The sequence below is a fragment of the Neolamprologus brichardi genome, chromosome 20 (assembly GCF_056152115.1).
Source record: "Neolamprologus brichardi isolate AB-2024 chromosome 20, ASM5615211v1, whole genome shotgun sequence".
NCBI classification, from domain to species: Eukaryota; Metazoa; Chordata; class Actinopteri; order Cichliformes; family Cichlidae; genus Neolamprologus; species Neolamprologus brichardi.
Window position 1 is genome coordinate 8286411 of NC_142123.1, and position 14743 is coordinate 8301153.

Consider the following 14743-nt stretch of genomic DNA (forward strand, 5'->3'; position numbering starts at 1 on the left):
ATGTTTTTTCTTTGTTTACACTCTTTGAGAAATTTGAAAAATTCTCACATGTGATACTCTGTTCTTTTTATGACCTTAATCGTGACCTTAAGTGTTAAGGTCACGAGCTACATGTGATTTCAAAATAAAATAATAACAATGAAGATGACTGATAACCTCCCCTCTTTACGCACACCCAGCCACATAACAGAATTGAGACAGCAGTAAGTCCAGCCAGCCAGCCTGTTCAGTTAAACAGTCATTTATTCTGTAAGAGAGTATGGACATTATCAACAGTCTAGTAACAAATAAGTTGCCATTCACCCATTCAGAAGTATTTCCATTATTACATATTATATACAATTTTGTGCCAGATTTGAAGTAAAATGTCAAATGCTGACACTCAACCTATGATGTGACTATAATGCATCAGTGCGAAGTATGAGAAGTATAGGACGATGTTAAATGAAAGTGTGCACTATGGTCTTTAGAGGTGTAGAAAATGTTTAAAAACCGGCACATTTTTCACATCAACACTGTTAACATAAAGTACATCCAGTACTACATAAACTGAGAAAAAAAATTTAATAAGGAAGACTCAAAGTTTTGTCATAAAAAAACAAAACAAATCCTTTTTTTTTTTTGTAGGTTGTGGTGTATGGTCTCTAAACACTAACCATTTGATTGATTTGACATTGCAAATGCACGATTACGAAGATTACGTTAGGGTTTGTGTTTACAATTTTGTCCGCAGTGCCAAAATTCCTCAGCTTATCAAGATGTAGAGCTTTTCCTACCAAGAAGGCTACCGTGCCACCCTTAAAAATCAAAATGAAATACTGACACAAACGCAGATTAAAGTAAATCTTGGACTCTCTAAGACAGACGACATAGCTGTGAGACTTTCTAGAGTTATAATTTTAACCTCACAGCACTTGAATAATGTAGGCGTTCAATACACGGTGGTCAGAATGGAAAAATCTGCACGTTATTTCTGTTGTTTTACAAACCCTCGTATCATTATTATTGTTATTATTATTATTATGTGATTGATTGAACTTTCTGTTTTTGCTGTTGAGTCCCACTGGGAGCAAAAGAAATAACTTTAAGACAACCCAGCAACACTGTTGCCATATTTGCAAGCCAAATGCATCAATTTTTCTGTTAAATATTGCATTTCTCTAAATGGCTTAGACAAAACAGGTCTTTAAAGTATTTGGGAGGTATTTATGTGCTGTAGCTGAGCCTGTACTGAAAGACTCGGAAACAGTTTTCAACCCCAACCTGCTTAGACCCACGATTAAGACAGAAATTTCGACAGACATCAGTGAAAACAGACAGACAGGAAGACGATAAGCAGAAAGACACAATTACTCAACCAGGAACGGAAACAGACGTGACCACACCCACTCACACACACGCACTCAGAAAAGAGTAAACAGAGAAACAGATGCTTCAAGTGCAGAAAACACTCACAGACTCACACGTGAGCATAAAACCACATTCATTAGCATAATAAGGCACAGACAACAACCAGAATACAATTCAAAAATAAATGTACAAAAGTTATTGTCACAAAAATCTCTTCAATTATATGAAATTAAAAATTTCCCCAAATTTATTAGAGTTGCTTTTTTATCTGTTTGAAAACCTGATAACTGTTTTTTTCTTTCAGTAGTTTGCGTGGTGTATAAATTGCAGGTGTTACGTAAATGTTTTGCACTCATGTTTATTTCACCTTAAGATAAAGATCAAAATGAGAAAACAACTTCCTGAAAATCTAATTTGATAAAGAAGTACAAGGCAACAAACCTTTAGCAGTAACACCCTTTGGTTGTTAATCATTTTTTTAAAAATATATATATATTTTTAAAAAGAACAAAAAAAAAGTCAAATTAAAATCTGGAAGTTTAAACAAAAATCTTTGACAAAGACAGTGTGTGACGTTTTTCAAGACATGAACTTCAGTAGACAGAGTCTTTTCAGAAACACTGCCATACATTTTCTGGGTTGCTTAACTGTACAAACATACAACCGTCAACCAGTTTCCATAACAACAAAAGTGTTATGAAGTCTTGAATAGATGGGAAACTCAATGAGCGACTGGATTGTGGTATAAAAGAAAGTGCCTTGTCGTGATGTGTTATCAGTACTTTGATGCCTATACATTAAATGAATTTCTATAAATACAAGATAAATAAAAGATATGTAAAATACAATGTAGTCTTCATTTCATCATTAGCATTTCTATGTACAGAGTATTACAATTGTGTTCAGCAACCAAGCAGCGTGACGGCTGGAAACAAATCAAGTTTGTCAAAACTGTCGGTTAGAACAGCAAGATTTGAGCTGGGGCGTTGCTCCAAAACACAGTAATGACGATTCAAACATTTAAAGGTTTACGTGTTAACAACCTGGAGCATCTGTTTTTGTTTCTACACACATGATTACGACAATAAGATAAAACCGTTTTCCTGGATTTACATTCACTTTGGAAGACGACCCCTTCAATTCTTGCTGCTTTCTTCAGCACTCACTCCACAGCCCCATTCATGCAAACTGAATCTTTCAAGTGCACTTTAATCTTATAAAACTACATAAAGACTGGCCTGTGCACCTCAGGCTTATTAGCATAAAACAGCTCTTCTCTTAGAAACAGTCATACAGTCGAAATAAAAAAATGACAAACATTAAACTGAAGCGGCCTAATTACACCACCCTGTAGGCTGTGACACATTTCTTTATGAAAGCCGCAGCCAAATCAGATTGAGCGGTTTGCTGCCCTCATTCTTTTCTCTACTTTAATTTGAACTTCCTAAGCCTAAAAACTGAAGGACCTTAACAGTCAAGTGGATTATCATTTATTAATAGGGTAATATATGTGCACATTTATGGCATTACTTCTCTCACTCAATGCTTGTAAGGATACATATCAGGGAAAAGGGGGCATATGATGGCTTACGAGCCTTCACAAGATGTAAAGACAATACACTTTATTAAGAAAGGACTAAAATCCAGTGAAAAGGTTTTGCTTCCATAGGGAAAATGCACAAACCTATGTGATAAAAGGCCTTGTTATGTCTTCGAAATCATTCAATGGAAATAGTATGTTTTTGGACCAAACAGCAGACTAGACAGTCTTTTTTTTCCCCAAATTCACTGAGTGTGTGCAGCTCTTATTATTCACTGTGAGCTGATGATGCTAATTATTTGCTCTCTTATCTCAGTGCTCACACAAAAGGGAATCCTCAGAGCAGCAAATGGACAACTGGCCCTGAAAGCACACAAACGTCTGGCACACTTCCTGTAGCATCAATGAATCCACATTTTTTCTCTGAAAAAACCCCCCCAAAAAAACAGTGCTGCCATGGTTACTGACAGCTTCTCTCCTCTTCTTTTTCTTTCTCTTCCCCTCTCACCATATCTCCATCTCTCTCCACCCCCGTAGCCAGCGACAGCAGTATTATGCACTCATGTAGTCTGACAGGTACAGCTTTTTGAAATTACGCAGGATCCTGCGAGGCTGAAACAATCACGCTGATGCGTTGCAGCAGGGGTGCTATTATGAGTTTGAATAAAACTGGGACCGCGCGACACTTGTGTGCGCTGTTCCTGCTGCAGCCTAATCAGGAGCAGATTGTGTTTGAAGGGCTGGTGATAAAAACCCCTGCAGTTCAGTTGAGGTTAAGGGTCTGACTCCCATCGGGACTGATGAATACATTTACATCTCCATCTATGTCTGCACCCGCTGCAAAGTAATCCAATATTTGTTCTGGCAAAGTATTTTTTGACGTCTGTAAAAATAGAGAAGAGGATGCACTTACATCCTGAAGTTCCTTCTATTTATTCCCTCTTCTACACTGATTTGTTTGCTTTCATGTCTCATGTTGTATTTTGTATTCAATGCTATTTTTTTCACATTATGGAAAGCACTCTGCCGATAACGATTAATTATTTTATTTTCTAATGCAACTCGATAATACAGCTGACGCAGTTCAATCTGAAAACATCAGGAAAGATGTTAATAGAAGAAGAAGCCACATCAACGTTTGTAAGTAAGCGACTTCAGGTCACATTTAAACGGTGCGGTGGAAAGTTAAAGTATGTGTCACGCTCGACTTATTTCAAAGCAGGTGGGCAAAAAGCTGTTAAAGATGTCAGACCTGGAAGTCAAACTACTGACCTTATGATAACCTCTCCTTCCCACAACCCCCTCCCAAAAAAACACATGGTCTACTGCCCAAGCCAGTCCTGATAATAGAGCCTTTTCCCTCATCATCAGTCATTTTATGTAATCTTTTCACACTGGGAGCAAAACAACGTCAGACTAAAATGTCTTTAATATGACATTTTAAATAGCTCCTTCTGATTGTTTTGCTGCGATGTAAAAGTCTTTCTTGTTGGTTAATGTTGCAGAAACCCATTTTCTGATTTAAAGCACACCAGCTCACCTAAAGAAGAAGCTGAAGAAAAAAAAACGATTTAATGGCCCCTTCCTCCCACCTACATCTAGCACCCTTGGTCTCAGCCATATGGTCCAAGAACCAGAAAAAAAGGATAAAAATAGTATCTGAACACTTTACAATATAACCTGTTGCAGCTCTGATAATTGGCCACTAGGAACAATGTGGGTGGCTGAGGGTACACAATGTTTGAGTACGTAGTAGAACAAAGGCTTGCATGATGGATGGAACAAAGAGCACCGGTTACTGTGGCTAAAAAATAAACAAACAAACAAAGAAAAAATAGTATGGGTGAGACAAGGTGGGGCAAAGGGAAGAGACATAAAGACAGAGAGGCCAGAAATTGCTCCCATTCTGTCAGTCTTTTAGTGGTCACCGTGGTGACAACACATGTTAAAAAGAAAAAAAAGGACTCTTCTGCCACACTGCTGCTGCTAGGACTAAACAAGAGTAACGGTCACCGTGGTTACAGCAGCAAGCTTCCCCCTTCACTATGCGCATGAGTCTCTTTGAACTCCGGGTAATACCGAAAAAAGAAAAAAAAAACAGGCTGGCCAGTTGAATCTCTTTTAAAGAACTGCTTACTGGATGTGTTCACCACAGAACGAGTCACTAAAAGCGGTATCACGGATGTCTGGTGTCAAAAATGAAGCACCATAAAAGACCCTAATTGCTTTCCAAGTTGTGAGCGGTGCACGTTTAATAATCTGAAACCTCATTGTGCTTGACGAACAGGTAAAAGCTAAGTGTATGTGACCAGTAATTACAGTCTACATGACACTATAAAATAGGTAGTTCAGAGCGTGTCTGTCTAGTTTATAATTACTGACAAACCACAAATGTAGGCTACTTTGACATTATTGCTGTGGTTCAGCTGAAAACCCACATCGAGCAAGAGCTGATTTTAAATGCTAACCCTTTGAACGGCCCCTTGTCCTCACCTTTGATGTCCCTATACTTTAAGAACATCAAAGGTTAGTTTTACAGAACAAGATTAAAAAAAAAAAGAAAAAAGGAAGCCAGACTGGCTGCTTCCTGGCATAAAGTCATGTAATGTTCCCCTTTCACTTTATAGCTGGGCCCCCCAGTTTGCAGCCTGAACTTAATCAATCAAGACATGGCCTCACCAAACAACTGACAGTGAGCTCGACTACGGCCATAAAGGTCAAAGAACATTTCACCTTTGACCTCCCACCTGCAGAGCGATTCAAAGCAGTTTCATCTGAATAATTTAGCCCCATCTTACACTCTTGACTAGGATCGCATATATAGCACCTATATGAAAAACTATTTTAATAATCGGTCACTCAGTTAGGCAGATAAGAAGTACTTATATCGTCATTAGGACAAAATATATGAAGCTAGATCATCGTCTGGATTTAGACTGACTACAGTACCTTATCCTCATATGATGTATCACTGTCAACCATCTGTCTTTAGGCTAACCATCTGTCCTCAGATCAAGCAAAGAGGAAGTCAGGAGAAGACTATTACATATAGAGTGCTTTCAGTATATGCTTCTGATCAGCTCTATAAAAGCTGCCTTTATCAGAAATGTGATATTACAAAACAGCGCAGTCAGTGAAGAGGCAGGAGAGGAAGAGGAGATGGGATAAGGTCAGAGAGTATGGTGGAGTAAACTAAGGAGACTTTAAGATGGCTATTCAGTGTCACTAAATGCTAAGTTATCTACTAAGTATTCATGCATCCCTGAACCGACAACAGCTCCAAAGGTGCCGTCCTCCTTCTGTTCCTGACCTCTAACCCAGTCTGTTAATGGTAGTTGAGGCAGAAAGAAATGCTTCTGTATTCTGCTGCCTCAGTTATTAATATTTCAAAGATCTGGCCTGTTTATAAAATGAGAAAATGAAAGGCCATACCCATTATTGCACTTCGAAACCTTGCTTTTAGGGAGTAACGTTTGTGACAGTCTTTACTCTCTAAAAGCTGCACACGAGCAGTTCAGTGGAGATGATGTGAAGCATATAAACACATGAGGCACATCCCTGATCAGAAATTTTGCCATGATGCTGACCATTGCTACAGAGTATTTACAATAAGAACTGACCCTATTGCCCAATTTATATCAGTGGCCTGATGTACAGATAGGAGGAAGAGTGTGTGTGTGTTTTTTTTACAGTAGCCCAGAAGATTTGCTAATAAACCTGTTATACAGAGACTATAATGTCCACCAGTATGCCCAAATAACTCCCAGACAGGAAAGTGCAGTAGTACTATTATGCCTGACGCACTACAGGAACGTGAGCAGGCGTTTTATGACGAGATTGGCAGTTTCCTCAGAGCTTCAACAGAGGTGTGCAGGCCATACATTTAGGAGCCTTGCGCTTCCTGCGATGTTGCAGCTGGGATGTGCTCTGTGATCCAGGAGGTCAGCTCCTTTAGCACGGACTCAGCCACCTCAGGGAGGTCATGGTGAAGAGCGTGGTAGCCTCCTTCGTAGATCTGGGACAACATTTAGAAATGATAAGAAACAATCAAAGGGATGTATGTAAAACCATTTCATTTTTGTTCTACAATGCTTTTTTGGAAAAGCCCTCTTTTAAACAACTTGCAGTGTGGTCAAAGTTGCAACGGATTCTTCCTGCTTTGCCAAACCTTCAGAGATTTAATACAAAAGTCATTTGATCACACCAAACATTTTGCTGTGATCAAATGACTTCCGTTTACAGCTTGAACTAACGTGGAAAGCCCCTGCATTTGGTCCAATTATTACTTTGATAAAACATGTGATAAAGAAGTGTCTGAGCCTCACAAGCACCACTTGATTTTCTGCTCCCTGCACTATCTGTCTCACGGTGCTGCACAAAAACAGAACATTCGTTATATCTGATTTCACTTCTCATGTGTCTTGTTCATCCTCTTTTTAACTTCCATGTGATGAACCATGTGACAACATAGTGTGTGAAACTTCCCTCTTTACAAATACCAGTGTTGAAGCTCTTGGGATTTAAGAGGTTTAAGCTGCATTTCATAATGTAATACAGGTATAGGCACGTGTTGCATCACATCACTGTCAAATGCTTCACAGCATTGTGTAAAATCCCCTGACTGTAAAGTCAAGGGTTTGTATATTTTTCCTTTAGTTTGCCACCCATCTCTATGTTATATTTTAATACAATATTTTGTATATTTTAAGACCAAATACAAAGGGGCGATCGTGGCTCAAGAGTTGGGAGTTCGCCTTGTAATCGGAAGGTTGCCGGTTCGAGCCCCGGCTCGGACAGTCTCGGTCGTTGTGTCCTTGGGCAAGACACTTCACCTACCGCCTACTGGTGTTGGCCAGAAGGGCCGATGGCGCGATATGGCAGCCTCGCTTCTGTCAGTCTGCCCCAGGGCAGCTGTGGCTACAACTGTAGCTTGCCTCCACCAGTGTGTGAATGTGAGAGTGAATGGGTAGATGACTGGACGTGTAAAGCGCTTTGGGGTCCCTAGGTGGGACTAGTAAAAGCGCTATACAAATACAGGCCATTTACCTCAGCTTTGTAATCTCGAATCATCATTTTTAAAGTGTCAGAAGACACCTTTAATGCTGGAGGCAACGTTATTCACCATATTTATGCACTGTGTCACGTTCAGTTGTTGCACTTTATAAACGCTCATCTGAAACTTTATTAATGCAAATATTTAATCACCTAATTACATATCAGTGTATTTAGAGATATAGACCTGCTCAAAATTCAAGCCAACCATCAAAATGGGGAAAAGACATAATTTAAATGACTTTGAACGTGGCATGGCGTTTGGTGTATTTGGAGTATTTCAGAAACTGCTAATCTACTGGGATTTTCCTGGACACTGTCAGATGTCGCGGTAATGGTCACACTGCTTTGAACTGACAAGAAGGCAACAATAAGTCAAATAACCAACTAACCAAGATATGCATAACAATTTCTCTCAGTGCACAATAGATTGAACCTTCAAGCAGCAGAAGATCACCCCAGTCCTGTCAACTAAGAACAGAAAACTGAGTCTGTGTTTCACACCTGCTCACCAAAATTGGATATCAAAAGACCAGAAATTGTGTTGTTTGGTCTGATGACTCTCGATTTCAGCTTCAACATTCAGATGGTAGGGAGAGAATTTGGCATAAACAACATTCAATTCAATTCAACTCAATTTTATTTTATTTCTACAGCACCATTAAAGCATTAAGCGGTCCTGCTTCGTGCCAATAGTTTAGTGTGTTGCTGGTGGTGTAATTGGGCTCCTTAGTACCAACTGAGCATTGTACCCAGCGTGTACTGTTGCTGACCACCACCATCCAACCATCCATCTTCTGATGGCTGCTTCCAGCATGGCATGTTTTATTCATATCATGTCAAACTGGTGTATTGAACATGACAATGAGTCAACAAATCTTCACCAACTATGTGATGCTAATCTATCAATATGAATCTAAATCTTAGAGGAATGTTTCCAACACCTTGTTGAACCTAAGGTAGTTCTACAGATACAGATTTCTGTAAACTAACCATACACACCTTGATTTTCTTGTCTGTACTCTGTGAATTGTCATACATCATCCTGGAGCCTCTGATGTCACAGAGTTTGTCGGCGTCACCGTGAAGGAGCAGGAAGGGCCAGCTGATGGACGGGACCTCCCTCTGCATACGCTCCACTGCCGCCATCAGCTGCATGGCGAATGATACTCGCATCCCGCCGTGATAGTTTAGCTCATCAGCGTCATATGCCTCCACCTGACAGGAGAGAAACAAAAGAAGCCAGGGTGGAGATGCTTTGGTTTCTCATCTCTCTCCACCGGATGTTGGACTGATATCAATGTAAGTTCATTCCTGCCGTTCCTCTTTCTAATTAAGCTCAGAGAAATAATTTTGGTCAGGCTTAACTCAACTCAGCAATCCTTTCATAGAGCACAAATGTTCCTTCAACCTTGTAATGCCAAGTTTTTAAGTTTTTGACACCTCTACATCATCAGTGAGAGTCTGTGTACAATTAGATGCATGCAGCGCTACTGTGGGCAATAAATTGCACAAACGTGTCAGCCAGAAAAAAAATAGTACAAATTAAAACTCATACAAGTAAATTAATATTTAATTGTTTTAATTTTAATTTGTTAGAATGCTCAATAAAAACCCCACTTAAATGTTGATGCAACTTGTAATAGAGGCAAGATCTTGCAAGCCTAATCATTTTCTAATTTCTCGCAATATATAACTATGAGAAGATATGTGTTACACATTTAGAAAGGGTGTGCACAGCCTAGAATGAACAAGCAAATACATACTGTAGTTTTCTCCAAATATGGCATAACGCTGAAGGGAGAAAAGTTGTTCTCAGGGAGAAAATATGGGCATGAAAATGAAAAGACTCCTGGGAAATCTGTGGCAGTTGGAGGGGAAGCGGGAACAAATGGTCGCTAATAAATGGACAGGGAGTTTTATTTAGAAATAAAAATGTGAGCGAAGCAGGATGATAAAGTGGAGTTACGTTAAAAGGAAGCAGAAAGGAAAAAGGAGGAAAAAGGAGGCTAAGGAGGTAAATCGGAGAGGGAATTCCCCTATTTCTTTGACATTAAACATGTAGTTACAAGTAGCTGTCACATAAGTCATACAGTTACTCATGTCTATTCAGCATCTATGTAAGCACAGCTGTGGCTGACTTTGACAGAAAGAGCATTGCTCTAGTGTCACAGGCGACTTGACTAATGACACCACATCAGCCCAGGAGACTGTGAAACCTCGTGCTGTAGATGACGTCCTTCCATCTAATCTATCATCGAAAACTTTGGGCTCCAAATGAAATAAATTAACTTCAAAATGTTTTGATGAGAGTAATAGTTTATTATTTCTTTTCAACCTATTTTTTTTCACTGTTTTCTGTATTAAATGTTAAAGATTGCATTTCACGTTTTAAAGATAACGTGCAAGAATGTAACTGCTGCAGGGTCTTGTAGCATGGTGGAACTTTGTATCTTTATGTATGTGCATCAATGCTTCGTTTATGGTTCTGCATCATGCTTTATCATCACTCATTTTAAAATTAGTAACGTTTTGCATTTGTTTGTTATGTGACAGTCAGCAAACTGATCAGTGGACACTGTTGTGTGCATCTTGAATATTACACAACTAGTGTCACTGCGTGTTCGCTAAATAACAATGACTTGCAGTTACAGGAGCAAAAAGGACCAATACAAAAAAGTATTCATTAAGCTCAAAAACAGCCTGTGTGTCTGGTGTGATTAGCAGTTTGAAGCGTGGATGGATTTAACTGTGTGATATGCTCTTGATTGATTGATTGATTGATTGAATCTTTATTTTGAACATGTTAAAAAAAGTACAACAACATAGAATTAAAAGAGACAAATAAACAAAGCAAAACAAAAAGAAAACGAGCAACCACAACTACAAATATCTTTTATGTTCAAAAAGGAGCAGGAAGAAGCATGAGCTTATTTAATCCCACCCCTTTTCCACTATCTAGTAATTTATAGACTACCGAAATACCTCCTTGCAATCACATATGTCATGTGTATTTTTTTTTTTTTTAATTATTTATTTATTTTATTTTATTTTTTTATTTTTTATTTTTAATATATATACATATATGTTTCTATCTATCCATACATACGTATTTACACATATGCACATATACACATTTTCAATAACCCCATTAACACCTCAAAGGATACACAACCTACAAATATATATATATAATATATTATATAATATATTTATATATATAAATCCTGCAACAGCAAATTTCATTTAGTCTCCTTTCTTTTGGTGAAAGAACATCTTGAGGCCATGAACATTTATGTACCGAACTTGACTGAGACGTTCATTCCCACTGATCCCCGCTCACAATGAATAAAACAACATAAGGCTACCGAACGGTTTCATATTCAGTTGTGAAATTGAGCTTTCTACTTTACTGAAAACACATGAAGAAAAGGTCACAGTGAGAAATCACAGCAAAGTATGATCCACCCATGCAACTTTCATTCTAGTAACAATATCGTATCACATAGTCTCATTATGCAGTTGGATACCTGTGTGCCTAGATTACATGTTACATGATTACATCCTTTGATTCAGTATTTATCTGCTATTGTTTATTCCTGTATCTGGAAGAACACAACTTCCTCTGACTGACTGTAGGAAGCAGAAGCAGCAGGATGTAGGAATGTTGATGTAAACTAGGCATACACACACACACACACACACACACACACACGCACGCACACACACACACAAAATTTAGGTGTGGTGACATACCATGAGAATTTGTTTCTGTTTCTCCAGGGATGTCTCTAGGGGCACTACAAAGTATGGGTGTGTAGCATGTACTGTGTTTACAAAATAACACAACCAACAGACGCACCCAAACCTGTCCTGCTGTTTGGAAAAGGCGTACAGTGTCTACAAAGATGTGGTGTTTTGGCATGGGATTGGACAATAAAAAAGTGTGACTTGACATGAGCGTAGACAATCTACCGCGGACAAATTTACACCTTGGAAATTCTATTTCCCACAATCTCCGTGAGTGATATTTCAATTTCAAACAACAAGAGTGCTCAGCCACCCAAAACACACATTTCCAGCATCAGTCTCTCACCTGCCTCTTGTCCCGTGAGAGCCATTTGGACTCGATGGAGCCCATAGTGAGGCTGGGCAGCATGTGGTTCAGCAGTTTTGCCATGAAAACCTACAAACAGAGAAGAGCATAGCTTATTTTCATGTGACATCATTCATGAAGACTGTTTCCTTCTCCTATTTTGGTTTTAAATATTGCAGTATTATGTATTAGTATTAGACTTTTTAAAATAGGGAATAAAAAAGTCATTTATTTCTGTTAAAACAGCCTCCTCTATGAGATTTGTCAGAGATTGGCCACACTTGGGACATACTTGTATCAAAGGCTCAGTGAGAGGCCATTTATGCAGCTCTAGTGATACCTGAACTGATTGTTACCTTTGAGACACACAAAATAAAAGGTTCCAGTATTATAAGTATTATAGACACCATCCACAGCAAACCTGAGTAAAGTAAGATAACTGCCTCTTGGGTTGGGAGAGGAGAGAAAAAGAACAGAAAGAAGAGAATAGTGGTTTAAAGGGTCGGTGATTGGTATGTGGTACCTTGAATGGTGTGGCTGACTCCGGGTTCATCTGGACCAGGGGAGCTATCAGAACCACTCCAGCAAAATCACCAGGTCTTTCACAGGCTGTCAGGATTGAGATAGCACCACCCTATAAAAGAAATGCAGAACATATTAGCTTAATGAAACTGTAATACAAATAATATTTGTCAAGCTATTTCTTTAAATCTATTGCATGCTTGTCATGCTTCTGTCACTTAATTTTGAATTTTCCTCTTTAATTTTATATGCTGCTTAAAGATGTTGTATGTAAAATATGATATGAAGATTCTTACGGTTACCAAACTTGGTTACATTATTTAAAATTATCTAGAAAAGTAAATCTTTTCTAGATAAATTTTTTTTTAACGTGTGAAAATCCTGGTTTGGGAGAAATCGACTTTCTTTTCTTAAATATTATAAGACTGAATGGCAGCTGCCTGGTGGTGTACAAAAAACACATTTAATAACGCCAACATTCATGTAAATTTCCAGAAATCATAGCCTACTTGTTGTGCACAGCTTTCTTTATGTAAGAACCAATTTTTCTTTGTACTTCTGTCTTCATCCGCCTATCAAAAGAAGCAGCTAGCTAACAACACAGCTCAGCAGAGGGAGGATGCTGTAATGTTTATATCCTGTCATGCTCTCACGAGCATGAGCCTCCAGTCATGAGTAGATGAAAGATTCTGCGGTGCTACGGTCGACAGCTGTTGTTTGATAATGAACTATATAACACACCAAAATAGAGGTGAGAGCACTCACTAGGCCAAAGAAAAAAAAGCACATATATATAAAATAAAAAAAGAAAATGGTAGTCATGGAGATTTCACCTCAGTGGATGTTGTCACTGGTCGCTGTGTACAGATCAGTGCAGTAGTAATCTCATCATGTACGATGTATGATATCTTGTTATTTAAAAATAAAGCATATTGATCTCAAGGGACCCAAAATAAATCGAAAAAATGAGAAAAAAATTAACAAAAAAGAGAAAACCACAGATAACAGCATTAGTTATAAAGACAGGGTTTCAGTAAGGAGACAGACTCGGCACGTCTTACTTCTTTAGTCTCCAATAGAAGAAAAGGAGTGTCTTTTCTCATGTGATCAAAGTGGAAAGGTCCTAAAGTAGGTGAAAGGTCTTGATGCGAGGAGCAGTAGGAAAACTATTCAGAGGTCACAGCTAACATGAAACAAGCCATCTTTTGTGTAGATCTCCAACCCTATTTTTTCTTGCTATTGTTCCACACAGAGAAATGTCAGTGTGGGACCATGGGCCCCGGAGGCACAACACTGCTGAGCTCCACAGAACATACGCACCAGGGCCACACTTTAGCACCCACGCTGACATTTTTTTCATATTGTGATTTCAATTCTGTAACGTAGGGCCACGACAATTAGCAGCTCCATGGCAGCCAAAACCTAAATCGATTCGTCGGGGTCGACTCTGGCACGGATTCTCCTCTCGTACGCAACGAGTGCATGACACACACACGCACGGGAGCACAGTGATTCTGTGTGGGAGACTAATTGGCTTCAACTTTGTTTATGTGGGGAGCTTTCTTTGTCACCTACGTGAATATTCATCAGCCCGGGGGCCAATCACAGCCTCGCTTTGTTGAAAAAGGGTACCGAAAGGAAGACAAAACCGTTCCCACCAGAAAACTTCACTCTGTAAAGACACAAGTGCACGCTCGCGCATCGCCGCCTGCATGCAAACACACAGGGAGTATGAAAAAAAGAGGGCAGCTGCCTGAATCTCCCCTTTCTTTTTATTTTTGTCTTTCGCTAAAACACGCACACATACAGTGAACAACAAGTCAAAACATCTACATGTGAACACCAGGACGCACTGCTGCAAAAACAGAAGTAATGCTCAACTTCAAGTTGCATTTTTTTTGGTGGTGGTGGTGGGGCTGCTAAAAGCTGCAAAGTGGCTGATTGGTTCAGCATATTTAGTGCCTGTTAAATATCAACAAAAAATGCCAATGAATGCAGTTGTGTCAAAGGGTCTGCCCTGATAGAGTGAGATAAGTGTGAATAGGGAAGGGAAGAGAGGGAGACAGAGTGACAGATGGATGACTGGGACAGAGAGGCTCTTTCAGAAGCTGATAAGAGGCCCTATACACTCTTCTACCTCTGAACTTGAGTTGACAAGATGAATGCTGGTATTGTACACAGTG

General features: G+C 39.1%; 1 protein-coding gene across 2 annotated transcripts in view; it reads right to left on the bottom strand.

The window, feature by feature from the left end:
- Positions 1 to 225: 225 nt before the first annotated feature.
- mgll (monoglyceride lipase) overlaps positions 226 to 14743 on the bottom strand; it is a 39112-nt gene continuing 24594 nt past the window's right edge. For both annotated transcript variants that reach the window (XM_087833304.1, XM_087833303.1), the window contains 4 exons: positions 12562 to 12672; positions 12039 to 12128; positions 8945 to 9160; positions 226 to 6905 (listed from right to left, as the gene is read on the bottom strand). In XM_087833304.1, coding sequence (XP_087689430.1) covers positions 6774 to 6905; positions 8945 to 9160; positions 12039 to 12128; positions 12562 to 12672 — 549 coding nt within the window. In that variant the 3' untranslated portion in view covers positions 226 to 6773. The remainder of the gene's footprint in view (positions 6906 to 8944; positions 9161 to 12038; positions 12129 to 12561; positions 12673 to 14743) is intronic.